Below are 12,769 nucleotides of genomic sequence, written 5' to 3'. Positions count from 1 at the left end.
TGGCATTGGCCACTGTCGGAAGACAGGATACTGGGTTAGATGGACCTTTGGTCTGACCCAGTATGACTGCTCTTATGTTCTAAGTGATTTGCCCAAGGCTAGAAAGAGAGGGAGGGACATTATCAGAAATGAGACTAAACTCTCAGGAATTCCCTGTCCTGTATTCAAATCACTCTACCACATGTCTTTCCCTTGTTATCAGATATCCAGGCATATATTTGAAACCTTCACCAGCCAATCTGATGCAAAGGAATTTAAAGTTAACTGCAAAATGATTGGGGTTTTTTTGTCTAGGGTTTCAGAATCCCATCACACATCTATGAGCTGTTCATAACTGCTCATTATCACAAACCATTCTGGCTCCATTTTGGGGAATACCTTAATTTTTTTTGGAAGCAGGTTGGAAGGGGCAGTACTGGCTCAGGAGGCAGCTCTTGGTGGAGGTGGAATCTACTTCTTCTTTTTTAAACATCTCTTTACCCTTTTTATTATACTACCTAACCCTAAAATAGGACAACTGATGTATCTATCTGTCTGTTTATAAGGTTTAATGCTGGTGATATGTACTTTCATAATGGTATCTCATGCAGCTGAGATCCCAGGCCTCAGATATATTTTAGAAAGCCTTAAAACCAGAGAGAATGAGTGTTTTGTACATGTCCTGTATATGTATTTATAAATTCCATGTATTATATTTCTGTATCTGTCTGACATAAATCTTTGCTGTGTTCAGGAGCTGGAGGAGAAGCATCGTGAGGCTCAACTGTCAGCACAGCATCTGGAATTGCAGCTGAAACAGAAAGAGCAGTTCTGTGATGAAAAAATCAAAGTAAATATCCCTTTTCATTACCTTCATACTCTCTTTTAGAGGTGCATTGGGCTCTGGATAGTCCCCAAACAGCTGGTTTTGGACTCTGATCCCTTGTCCTGTGCTTCCTTCTTCACCACTTCTGAGAGTTGAATGAAAACTGAATAATTCTGCCTGTCTAACCCGTTCCCATCACGCTCTCACCTTTTGTGTGAGGTTGCGTTATCCATGTAGGCTTTGTGAGAGCTAGATGAATCTAACTGTTAACAGACCATTCCTTTAGAACAGGTGCTTGTGGGAAATCAGTCTTTCAAAAAGGTTTTTAATTATTTCTGATGATCTTGCTTTGATCTGAAGAGCATTAACATGAGCAGCCGTAGAAGCTTTACATTTAGTAAACACAAAAGCACTTTTGAAATTCCATCTCCTTGGAGCTGTAACATCCGCCAGTGAGTCCAGGGATCCACCCACTCTGAATTTTTTTCTCTTCTCTAGGATATTTTAAGATTTATAACAAACAGTTGAAAACATGATTATAGACACCACCTAAAATTAGGAAAACCATAGAGAGAGAGACAGGATTATGTAATAGACTTCAGAATTTATCTAAAAAACCTACAGTTTGTCATTCAGCAAAAGTATTCTTTAAGGATCTCTGTGCCTTCCAAGTGTGATCTTTTCCCACTCTTTAGGTATGCCTACACTACGAAATTAGGTCGAATTTATAGAAGTCGGTTTTTTAGAAATCGTTTTTATATATTCGAGTGTGTGTGTCCCCACAGAAAATGCTCTAAGTGCATTAAGTGCATTAACTCGGCGGAGTGCTTCCACAGTACCGAGGCTAGAGTTGACTTCCGGAGCGTTGCACTGTGGGTAGCTATCCCACAGTTCCTGCAGTCTCCACTGCCCATTGGAATTCTGGGTTGAGATCCCAATGCCTGATGTGGCTAAAACATTGTCGCGGGTGGTTCTGGGTACATATCGTCAGGCCCCCGTTCCCTCCGTCCCTCTGTGAAAGCAGCAGCAGACAATCGTTTCGCGCCTTTTTTCTTGAGTTACCTGTGCAGACACCATACCACAGCAAGCATGGAGCCCGCTCAGATAACAGTCACCGTATGTCTCCTGGGTGCTGGCAGACGTGGTACTGCATTGCTACACAGCAGCAGCAACCCCTTGCCTTGTGGCAGCAGATGGTGCAGTAGGACTGGTAGCCGTCATCGTCATGTCCGAGGTGCTCCTGGCCACGTCAGCCAGGAGCGCCTGGGCAGACATGGGTGCAGGGACTACATTAGAAGTGACTTGACCAGGTCATTCTCTTTAGTCCTGCAGTCAGTCCTATTGAACCATCTTATGGTGAGCAGGCAGGCGATACAGATTGCTAGCAGTCCTACTGTACCATCTTTTGCCAGGCAGGCAAGAGATGAGGTTGGCTAGCAGTCCTACTGCGCCATCTTCTGCCGAGCAGCCATGAGATGTGGATGGTTTGCAGTCCTTCTGCACCGTCTGCTGCCAGCCAAAGATGTAAAAGATAGATGGAGTGGATCAAAACAAGAAATAGACCAGATTTGTTTTGTACTCATTTGCTTCCCCCCTCTCCCCCATCTAGGGGACTCATTCCTCTAGGTCACACTGCAGTCACTCACAGAGAAGGTGCAGCAAGGTAAATCTAGCCATGTATCAATCAGAGGCCAGACCAACCTGCTTGTTCCAATAAGAACAATAACTTAGGTGCACCATTTCTTATTGGAACCCTCCGTGAAGTCCTGCCTGAAATACTCCTTGATGTAAAGCCACCCCCTTTGTTGATTTTAGTTCCCTGTAAGCCAACCCTGTAAGCCGTGTCGTCAGTCGCCCCTCCCTCCGTCAGAGCAACGGCAGACAATCGTTCCGCGCCTTTTTCTGTGCGGACGCCATACCAAGGCAAGCATGGAGGCCGCTCAGCTCACTTTGGCAATTAGGAGCACATTAACCACCACACGCATTATCCAGCAGTATATGCAGCACCAGAACCTGGCAGAGCGATACCGGGCGAGGAGGCGACGTCAGCGCGGTCAAGTGAGTGATCAGGACATGGACACAGATTTCTCTGAAAGCATGGGCCCTGCCAATGCATGCATCATGGTGCTAATGGGGCAGGTTCATGCTGTGGAACGCCGATTCTGGGCTCGGGAAACAAGCACAGACTGGTGGGACCGCATAGTGTTGCAGGTCTGGGACGATTCCCAGTGGCTGCGAAACTTTCGCATGGTAAGGGCACTTTCATGGAACTTTGTGACTCGCTTTCCCCTGCCCTGAAGCGCATGAATACCAAGATGAGAGCAGCCCTCACAGTTGAGAAGCGAGTGGCGATAGCCCTGTGGAAGCTTGCAACGCCCGACAGCTACCGGTCAGTTGGGAATCAATTTGGAGTGGGCAAATCTACTGTGGGGGCTGCTGTGATGCAAGTAGCCCACGCAATCAAAGATCTGCTGATATCAAGGGTAGTGACCCTGGGAAATGTGCAGGTCATAGTGGATGGCTTTGCTGCAATGGGATTCCCTAACTGTGGTGGGACCATAGACGGAACCCATATCCCTATCTTGGCACCAGAGCACCAAGCCGGCGAGTACATAAACTGCAAGGGGTACTTTTCGATAGTGCTGCAAGCTCTGGTGGATCACAAGGGATGTTTCACCAACATCAACGTGGGATGGCTGGGAAAGATACATGACGTTCGCATCTTCAGGAACTCTGGTCTGTTTCAAAAGCTGCAGGAAGGGACTTTATTCCCAGACCAGAAAATAACTGTTGGGGATGTTGAAATGCTTATAGTTATCCTTGGGGACCCAGCCTACCCCTTAATGCCATGGCTCATGAAGCCGTACACAGGCAGCCTGGACAGCAGTCAGTAGCTGTTCAACTACAGGCTGAGCAAGTGCAGAATGGTGGTAGAATGTGCATTTGGACATTTAAAGGCACGCTGGCGCAGTTTATTGACTCCCTTAGACCTCAGCAAAACCAATATTCCCACTGTTATTACTGCTTGCTGTGCGCTCCACAATATCTGTGAGAGTAAGGGGGAGACGTTTATGGCGGGGTGGGAGGTTGAGGCAAATCGCCTGGCTGCTGGTTACGCGCAGCCAGACACCAGGGCGGTTAGAAGAGCACAGGAGGGTGCGGTACGCATCAGAGAAGCTTTGAAAACCAGTTTCATGACTGGACAGGCTACAGTGTGAAAGTTCTGTTTGTTTCTCCTTGATGAAACCCCCACCCCTTGGTTCACTTTACTTCCCTGTAAGCTAACCACCCTCCCCTCCTCCCTTCGATCACCGCTTGCAGAGGCAATAAAGTCATTGTTGCTTCACATTCATGCATTCTTTATTCATACATCACACAAATAGGGGGATGACTACCAAGGTAGCCCAGGAGGGGTGGTGGAGGAGGGAAGGAAAATGCCACACAGCACTTTAAAAGTTTACAACTTTAAAGTTTATTGAATGCCAGCCTTCTTTTTTTTGGGCAATCCTCTGTGGTGGAGTGGCTGGTTGGCCGGAGGCCCCCCCACCGCGTTCTTGGGCGTCTGGGTGTGGAGGCTATGCAACTTGGGGAGGAGGGTGGTTGGTTACACAGGGGCTGTAGTGGCATTCTGTGCTCCAGCTGCCTTTGCTGCAGCTCAACCATACACTGGAGCATACTGGTTTGATCCTCCAGCAGCCTCAGCATTGAATCCTGCCTCCTCTCATCACGCTGCCGCCACATTTGAGCTTCAGCCCGCCACTTACTCTCTTCAGCCCGCCACCTCTCCTCCCGGTCATTTTGTGCTTTCCTGCACTCTGACATTATTTGCCTCCACGCATTTGTCTGTGCTCTGTCAGTGTGGGAGGACAGCATGAGCTCGGAGAACATTTCATCGCGAGTGCGTTTTTTTTTCTTTCTAAGCTTCACTAGCCTCTGGGAAGGAGAAGATCCTGTGATCATTGAAACACATGCAGCTGGTGGAGAAAAAAAAAGGGACAGCGGTATTTAAAAAGACACATTTTATAAAACAGTGACTACACTCTTTCAGGGTAAACCTTGTTGTTAACATTACATACATAGCACATGTGCTTTCGTTACAAGGTCACATTTTGCCTCCTCCCACCGCATGGCTACCCCCTCAAACCTCCCCCCTCCCCGTGGCTAACAGCGGGGAACATTTCTGTTCAGCCACAGGCAAACAGCCCAGCAGGAACGGGCACCTCTGAGTGTCCCCTGAAGAAAAGCATCCTATTTCAATCAGGTGACCATGAATGATATCTCACTCTCCTGAGGATAACACAGAGAGATAAAGAACGGATGTTGTTTGAACGCCAGCAAACATACACTGCAATGTTTTGTTGTACAGTGATTCCCGAGTACGTGTTACTGGCCTGGAGTGGTAAAGTGTCCTACCATGAAGGACGCAATAAGGCTGCCCTCCCCAGAAACCTTTTGCAAAGGCTTTGGGAGTACATCCAGGAGGGCCGCGAATGCCAGGGCAAAATAATCCTTTCACATGCTTGCTTTTAAACCATGTATAGTATTTTAAAAGGTACACTCACTGGAGGTCCCTTCTCCACCTGCTGGGTCCAGAAGGCAGCCTTGGGTGGGTCCTGGCTGTTGGGAAAACCGGTTTCTCCGCTTGCTTGCTGTGAGCTATCTATAACCTCATCATCATCTTCTTCGTCCCCAAAACTTGCTTCCGTGTTGCCTCCATCTCCATTGAAGGAGTCAAACAACACAGCTGGGGTAGTGGTGGCTGAACCCCCTAAAATGGCATGCAGCTCATCATAGAAGCGGCATGTTTTGGGGCTCTGACCCGCAGCGGCCGTTCGCCTCTCTGGTTTTCTGGTAGGCTTGCCTCAGCTCCTGAAGTTTCACGTGGCACTGCTTCGGGTCCCTGTTATGGCCTCTGTCCTTCATGCCCTGGAAGATTTTGACAAAGGTTTTGGCATTTCGAAAACTGGAACGGAGTTCTGGTAGCAGAGATTCCTCTCCCCATACAGCGATCAGATTCCATACCTCCCATTCAGTCCATGCTGGAGCTCTTTTGCGATTCTGGGACTCCATCATGGTCACCTCTGCTGATGAGCTCTGCATGGTCACCTGCAGCTTGCCACGCTGGCCAAACAGGAAATGAGATTCAAAAGTTCGCGGTTCTTTTCCTGTCTACCTGGCCAGTGCGGTCACTCTATCTGAGTTGAGAGTGCTGTCCAGAGCGGTCACAATGGAGCACTCTGGGATAGCTTCCGGAGGCCAATACCGTCGAATTGTGTCCACAATACCCCAAATTCGAGCCGGCAAGGTCGATTTAAGCGCTAATCCACTTGTCAGGGGTGGAGTAAGGAAATCGATTTTTAAGAGCCCTTTAAGTCGAAAAAAAGGGCTTCATCGTGTGGATGGGTGCAGGTTTACATCGATTTAACGCTGCTAAATTCGACCTAAAGTCCTTGTGTAGACAGGGCTTTGTCATTATGATTTATTACATTTAATTAGCACTATAAATTTACACGGCATTTACAAATGTAAAGATGTGTTCACGGGCCCAAAGAGCTTAGTCTGAACAAGATTAGACTTTAAACAACTGTCCCGGAGAGAGAGGCTATGATGCTGTTAAAAAGAGAGGAGGAATTTCTTGAAAGAAAACACTGAGTAGTGGAGGGTGCATGGCAAATTGGAACAAGCATACTTTTCAAGGCATGAAACCAAGAGTTGGATGTTAGAAAGGAGACCAAAGAAGTGGTAAGGTGAAAGGATTGGAAAGAGTGCAAAGAATGGGAGGGAGCAGTGAAGGGAAATGAGAGCCAAGGTATAAATGGGGCAAGATTATGTGGGCTTTGGTAAATGAGTTGGGATGCCAGTGAAGGGATTTAGGAGGTGTGGGAAGCATGTATTTGGAGCAGAAATAATAGTAATGGGAGGAAAAGCTATAATGAGAACCTGGACTTGGGAGAGGAAGAGAGAGAAAGGTTGAAGATTATGAGCATGGGAGGCACTAAAGATAGTGGAGTTAACAGTGGAGCTAGTGAATGGAGTAAGATTAGGAAGGAAGATGTAGGGAAGGGACTAGACGGAGGGACAAATTCAGTTTTGGAGAGGGGGAGAGTGAGTTTGAAATGGTGGTTCTTCCAAGAGGAGATATCTGAGAAACACTGGAGTTGTGACAGGACAGAAGAATTAGAACGGGATCAAAATGTTAGTTGGTTCTTTGAGTCCAACCATCGCTGCAACAGTAGTCCATCAAGTCCAGTCCTCCTAGTCCTTTCATGGCTACGTTACTGATTTGAATTCAGATCTGTAGTCACTGAAACTCATAGTACTATGAAAGCTCTTAAGTTCCTTTTACATATTTAGTTTAGGGCTGTCAAGCAATTTTAAAAAAATAATTGTACTGTTAAACTAATAGAATACCATTTATTTAAATATTTTTGGATGTTTTCTACATTTTCAAAAATTTATTTCAATTACAACACAGAATACAAATAAATACTTTATATTTTTTATGACAAATATTTGCTCTGTAAATAACAAAATAAATAGTATTTTTCAATTCCCCTATTGGAAGTACTGGAGTGCAATCTCTTTATCATGAAAGTTGAACTTACAAATATAGAATTATGTACAAAAAAACCTTCATTCAAAAATAAAACGATGCAAAACTTTAGAGCTGACAAGTCCACTCAGTCCTACTTCAGCAAATTGCTCAGACAAACAAGTTTGGTTACAGTTTGCAGGAGATAATGCTGCCCACTTCTTGTTTACAGTGTCATGTGAAAGTGAGAAAAGGCGTTCACATGTCATTGTTGTAGCCGGCGTTGCAAGATATTTATGTGCCAGATGCGCTAAAGATTCATATGTCCCTTTATGCTTCAACCACCATTCCAGAGAACATGCATCCATGCTGATGACGGGTTCTGCTCGATAACGATCCAAAGCAGAGCGGCCGGACGCATGTTCATTTTCATCATCTGAGTCAGATGCCATCAGCAGAAGGTTGATTTTCTTTTTTGGTGGTTCGGGTTCTGTAGTTTCTGCATCTGAGTGTTGGTCTTTTAAGACTTCTGAAAGTATGCTCCACACCTTGTCCCTCTCAAATTTTGGATGGCACTTCAGATTCTTAAACCTTGGTTTGAGTGCTGTAGCAATTTTTAGAAATTTCACATTGGTACCCTCTTTGCATTTTGTCAAATCTGCTGTGGAAGCGTTCTTAAAATGAACATGTGCTGGGTCATCATCTGAGACTGCTATAACATGAAATATATGAAAGAATGCGGGTAGAACAGAACAGGAGACATGCAATTCGTCCCCAAGGAGTTCAGTCACAAATTTAATTAACGCATTGGTTTTTTTAACAAGCATCATCAGCATGGAAGCATGTCCTCTGGAATGGTGGCAGAAGCATGAAGGGGCATACGAATGTTTATCATATCTGGCACGTAAATACCTTGCAACACTGGCTGCAAAAGTGCTATGCGAATGCCTGTTCTCACTTTCAGGTAACATCGTAAATAAGCAGCATGCATCATTATCTCCCGTAAATGTAAACAAACTTGGCTGAACAAGAAGTAGGATTGAGTGGACTTGTAGGCTCTAAAGTTTTACATTGTTTTGTTTTTGAGTGCAGTTATATATAAAAAAAAATCCACATTTGTAAGTTACACTTCCAGGATAAAGAGATTGCACTACAGTACTTGCATGAGATGAATTGAAAAACAGTATTTCTTTTGCTATCATTTTAGAGTGCAAATATTTGTAATCAAAAATAATATAAAGTGAGCACTGTACACTTCGTATTCTGTGTTGTAATAGAAATCAATATATTTGAAAATGTTGAAAAACATCCAAATATATTTTAAAATTTTCAATTGGTATTCTGTTTAACAGTGTGATTAATCACGATTAATTTTTTCAAGTTAATCGCATGAGTTAACTGCGATTAATCGACAGCCCTAATTTATTTTATTATTTCAGTTTATTTAAAATCCAAAGCTGTGGACATATCTGCAGTATTAATTAAAAAAAAAATCTACAACAGCCAAAAGGAGTTGTTTCAGTCCACTTCCTAGTGAACAAGTGTTGGTATCTCTCAGGTTACCACCTTACTTGGTACCCTTGTTATATGTCTCGGCAGAGAGGCAAAGGATTAAAGTAGTCATGGAGGCTGAATTACTCTCTCATACCTACATGTGGTTCTTACAGGTCAATGTTGAGGCACATCAGTGAGGTAATGAAAAGGAGCTTACATTGCTACTTTTCTGTGCCATACTTCCTCTGTGAATAGAGGAATTAATTTTCCATGTATGTCAAACTGGCATATTTCATGAGCACTAATAATGAAAGACTGTTTAAAAAACAATAACAGCCCATAGCCTTTCCATAACTCCTTTTACTCATTAAACTCAACCATTTCTTACACCTGAGTAGTCCTCTCAAAGCTTGCTGTCCCCAGCATTTCCTGCCATCTCATCTAGTTTTCCTTAGGAAGTGGTCAAGCCTCTTCATCGAACGTAACCCTTCCCTGGTGGCTTTCTTTCTGACTGCCCTTTGACTAATGAAACAGGTTCAAAGTGAGGAAATTTGTTTTGTTTACTTCAGGTGCTGGATGCTCAGATGAAGAAAGATCTTGCCGATAAGGAAGCACTTGAGAATATGCTGCGAAGACATGAAGAAGAAGCACATGAGAAATGCAAAATTCTGGCTGAGCAGAAGGCGGTAGGTGTAACTGAATCAGAAACTGAAACATTTTAAGAGTAGCCATTTTAAGTCTCTTACCCAGGGATGTTCCTAAAATAAAGATCTGTTGCTGCTGGGTCTTGTTGCTGGAGGCTTCTTGGGGGTGGGAGAGGTGTGCGTGTGGTGTTTTGTTTTGTTTTGTTTTGATAGCTGTCCTTTTAATTCATGATGTCTCCAAGAACATTCCCTTTCAAGAAAGTCATCCATGCCTAGTATGTTACTACCTGGCAGTCCAGTACATGGTTCACGTGGGAGCTGCTTGCTCTTGGTCTGGAAGAGACTGGAAAGCAGTTATAGATTGATGTAACAGATGTAACATCTGAATATGTGGTTGCTTCTTTGTTGTCTTGTCCACTCAGTCCGATATCTTGTTTCTGAATGAAGTTTCTAGAAGTGATTTTTAAATGCCCCCTTGCTGTAGTCACTAACTTTCATCCCATAATCTCAAAGGCAGACTGCTCTGTTTCAGATGATCAATGCCATGGATTCGAAGATAAGGTCACTGGAGCAGAGAATAGTGGAATTGTCTGAGGCTAATAAACTGGCAGCAAATAGCAGCCTTTTTACACAGAGAAACATGTAAGTAAAGGAACTGCTATAGCATTCTTGCATTTACAAGCCCCGGTGTGAGCTCAATAAGACCTATTCTCCAAACATATTATTTCTCTAACAAGAAACTATAGTTTGCTCAATATTTCCCCTATCATATCTGTTAAGTTTTATTGGTCCGTATTGTTGCATTTGTTTTGGATCATTTCATGAGGCTGTTGCTGTCCCTTTTTTTGCTGCATGCAATTTTTCAAAATATATAGGTTCTGTAGAAAAATTCTAACATTTTTAAATGTCTGAAACAGTTCTGGAGAAGCAGTAATTCCAATGCTGTTCCAGTTGTGGAGATATATAAAAATTAGTATTCCTTTTGCTTCTGGTGTTTAGGACTTGATCACATCTGCTTCTGGTGGCCATTATTCATTGAAATTCAAAGCCTTATTATAATTATTTGACACTCAAAGATGAGAAGAAAATGTTAAATATCCTTTCTTCACAAAAGCTTCCATCCTGCTCCCAACAGCTGCCAAGACATCTAAGAAAAGTGAATATTGGTTTAGGAATTTTCCTTCATGTTTTTAAATGTTGATTATAAATATGAGGTATTGGTGTTATCTCTGCCTGTTTCAGTTAAAAAAAAAAAAAAAAAAAAGGTAGAGGGGCCCTATCCTTAAGATCGAAGTGATTCTTTAATCCTGATTGCTTATTTCTGATCCTGGTGCCTATCAGTGAGATATTAGACATATCACAGTTTGGCTGTCTGGAGACATATGTGCAGACTGTCAGCTGCATAGTGGAATACTGGGTATAATCTCAGTGGACAGCAGTTGGTTAGATCCATTTGTGAAGTCAAGCAAGGATGGGTTTTGGCATAGAATCTCTGAACTCTTAGCGGTGATTGATTGTACCAACAGAGATGTAAAGCCAGGAATTTTTATTACATTTCAAACTTCTGTCAAGCTCTTCAAACTGAGCAGACTGAAATCTTCCACAAAAGTAATTGTTAAAGTTATATGAGTTGCTTTATGCAGATGATTATACTCTTGTTATATGCACTCTAGTTAATCATCCAAAAAGTTTGTAGAGGCTGCTAAAACCATAACATCGTTAATCTGAAGAATACAGAAGTAATCTACCAGGTCATACATGGGAAAGCATATGTAAGACCTAGCATCATTCAGTGGTCTTGAACTCAGTGTGGTAATAGCTTTCGCTTCTCTTGAAATGCTGTTCTTGCTGACTAAAGAAATGTTTACCAGAATCAAAAAGGGTATTTTACCAACTGAAATATTAACTTTGGAACCAGCATGGTTGTCATATGTGAGACCAAAGTTCCATGTCTGCCATGCTGTAATGATTTCTTCCTTGCTCTATGGCTATGAAAAATGGAGACATTTGCCAACATATAAGAGTTGGAGAAACTTAATCAAGACACTTTGGAACTCTTATGGATGTTAAATCATAAGATATACTGGTGGCTGGATGCTATAAGGATGGGCATTGTAATAATTTAATAATAAAATTACAAATAATGCAATTCTGAAAAGAGGTTGCATAAACAGCTTTGAAAGTCTACTACTGAAAGCACCATTAAGCTGGACTAGATGCATCCTCTGGAAGGAGGACACCAGACTAAAGTCAAAAGGCAGAGGAAGAAATATAATGATGCCCCAAAAAAAGAGTTCTACCCATTGTGACTTATGTTAAATATTCATATGTCGGGAGGGAGTGGCAAACAAATTGCTTTGGCAAGTCAGTAATCGTGCCCCATGTTTGGAGTGAGCCATCTTAGTCATTAAGAGAAGTGAGTTCTTTCTGAGCAGTGCCTGTAGATCCTATAGATATAACTAGCAAACCCTACTGCATTACTCTGATATGTGAAAAGGCATGTAAATCTATAATTGAACCATATTTGAATCCACAAAAGCTATTACTAAACTGAGCATTATTGATGTGGACAGTTAGCAATTAGAGCCTTCAAGGAACTGTGGAATCCAACTAGCCTTTGTTCTATCAGAAACTAAAAAAATGAATGATTGGTTCTGAAGAAGGTGGAGTCATTTGTTCTACTGTTGCCCAGGCTATTTGGATAGTTCTGGCTGCCAGTAATCAGTTGAAGGAGGTTAAAAAAGGGGAAGGATGATTTTGTTCTTATCAAAGCACAGGACTGTGACTCGGAAGACCTGGGTTCTATTTCTAGCTTTGCTATGTGATCCCACGTAATGTCTCTGGGAGAGAGATGATAATACCTATCTCACCGTATTTTTCTGCATATGAGTTCATTAATATTTGTAAGCTCTGTGAATAAGTAATTGTGTGTTCAGTGCATACATCAGGGTTTCAATCAGGGCAAAAGTTTGCTAAAGTGTTGGCCAGATTGGGCTCCTAGCAAGTTTCCAAAATCCAGAACTAATCTGTATGCAAGGAAGCCAGTTGCAGTTCCTCTGATCTTTCATATGGAAGTTCCTGCTCCCAGCATTCATTGAACCATTTTTTTTCCAACGGAAAAACAAATGACAAGGAAAAGGGTGACAGCTTAGAATGAGCTGAAGATCAGACATTCCTGTAGGTTTCCAAGGTTTGGTGTTCATCTTTCTCCATGTACAAACAGATGCACAGCCTACAAAACCATGATATCTGAGCTACTCGAAGCACGTACTTGGTTTAATCACCGATGTGGGA

General features: G+C 42.9%; 1 protein-coding gene across 8 annotated transcripts in view; it reads left to right on the top strand.

Moving 5' to 3' along the window:
* Positions 1–12,769, top strand: part of CIT (citron rho-interacting serine/threonine kinase) — a 95,652-nt gene that overhangs the window by 47,297 nt on the left and 35,586 nt on the right. For all 8 annotated transcript variants that reach the window (XM_075120212.1, XM_048820972.2, XM_048820971.2 and 5 more), the window contains 3 exons: positions 734–829; positions 9,401–9,517; positions 10,008–10,117. In XM_075120212.1, coding sequence (XP_074976313.1) covers positions 734–829; positions 9,401–9,517; positions 10,008–10,117 — 323 coding nt within the window. The remainder of the gene's footprint in view (positions 1–733; positions 830–9,400; positions 9,518–10,007; positions 10,118–12,769) is intronic.

The sequence above is a fragment of the Caretta caretta genome, chromosome 15, assembly GCF_965140235.1.
Source record: "Caretta caretta isolate rCarCar2 chromosome 15, rCarCar1.hap1, whole genome shotgun sequence".
Taxonomy (NCBI): Eukaryota; Metazoa; Chordata; order Testudines; family Cheloniidae; genus Caretta; species Caretta caretta.
Note: the sequence above shows the minus strand (reverse complement) of the source record. Positions and strands in the feature narration are given on the sequence as shown.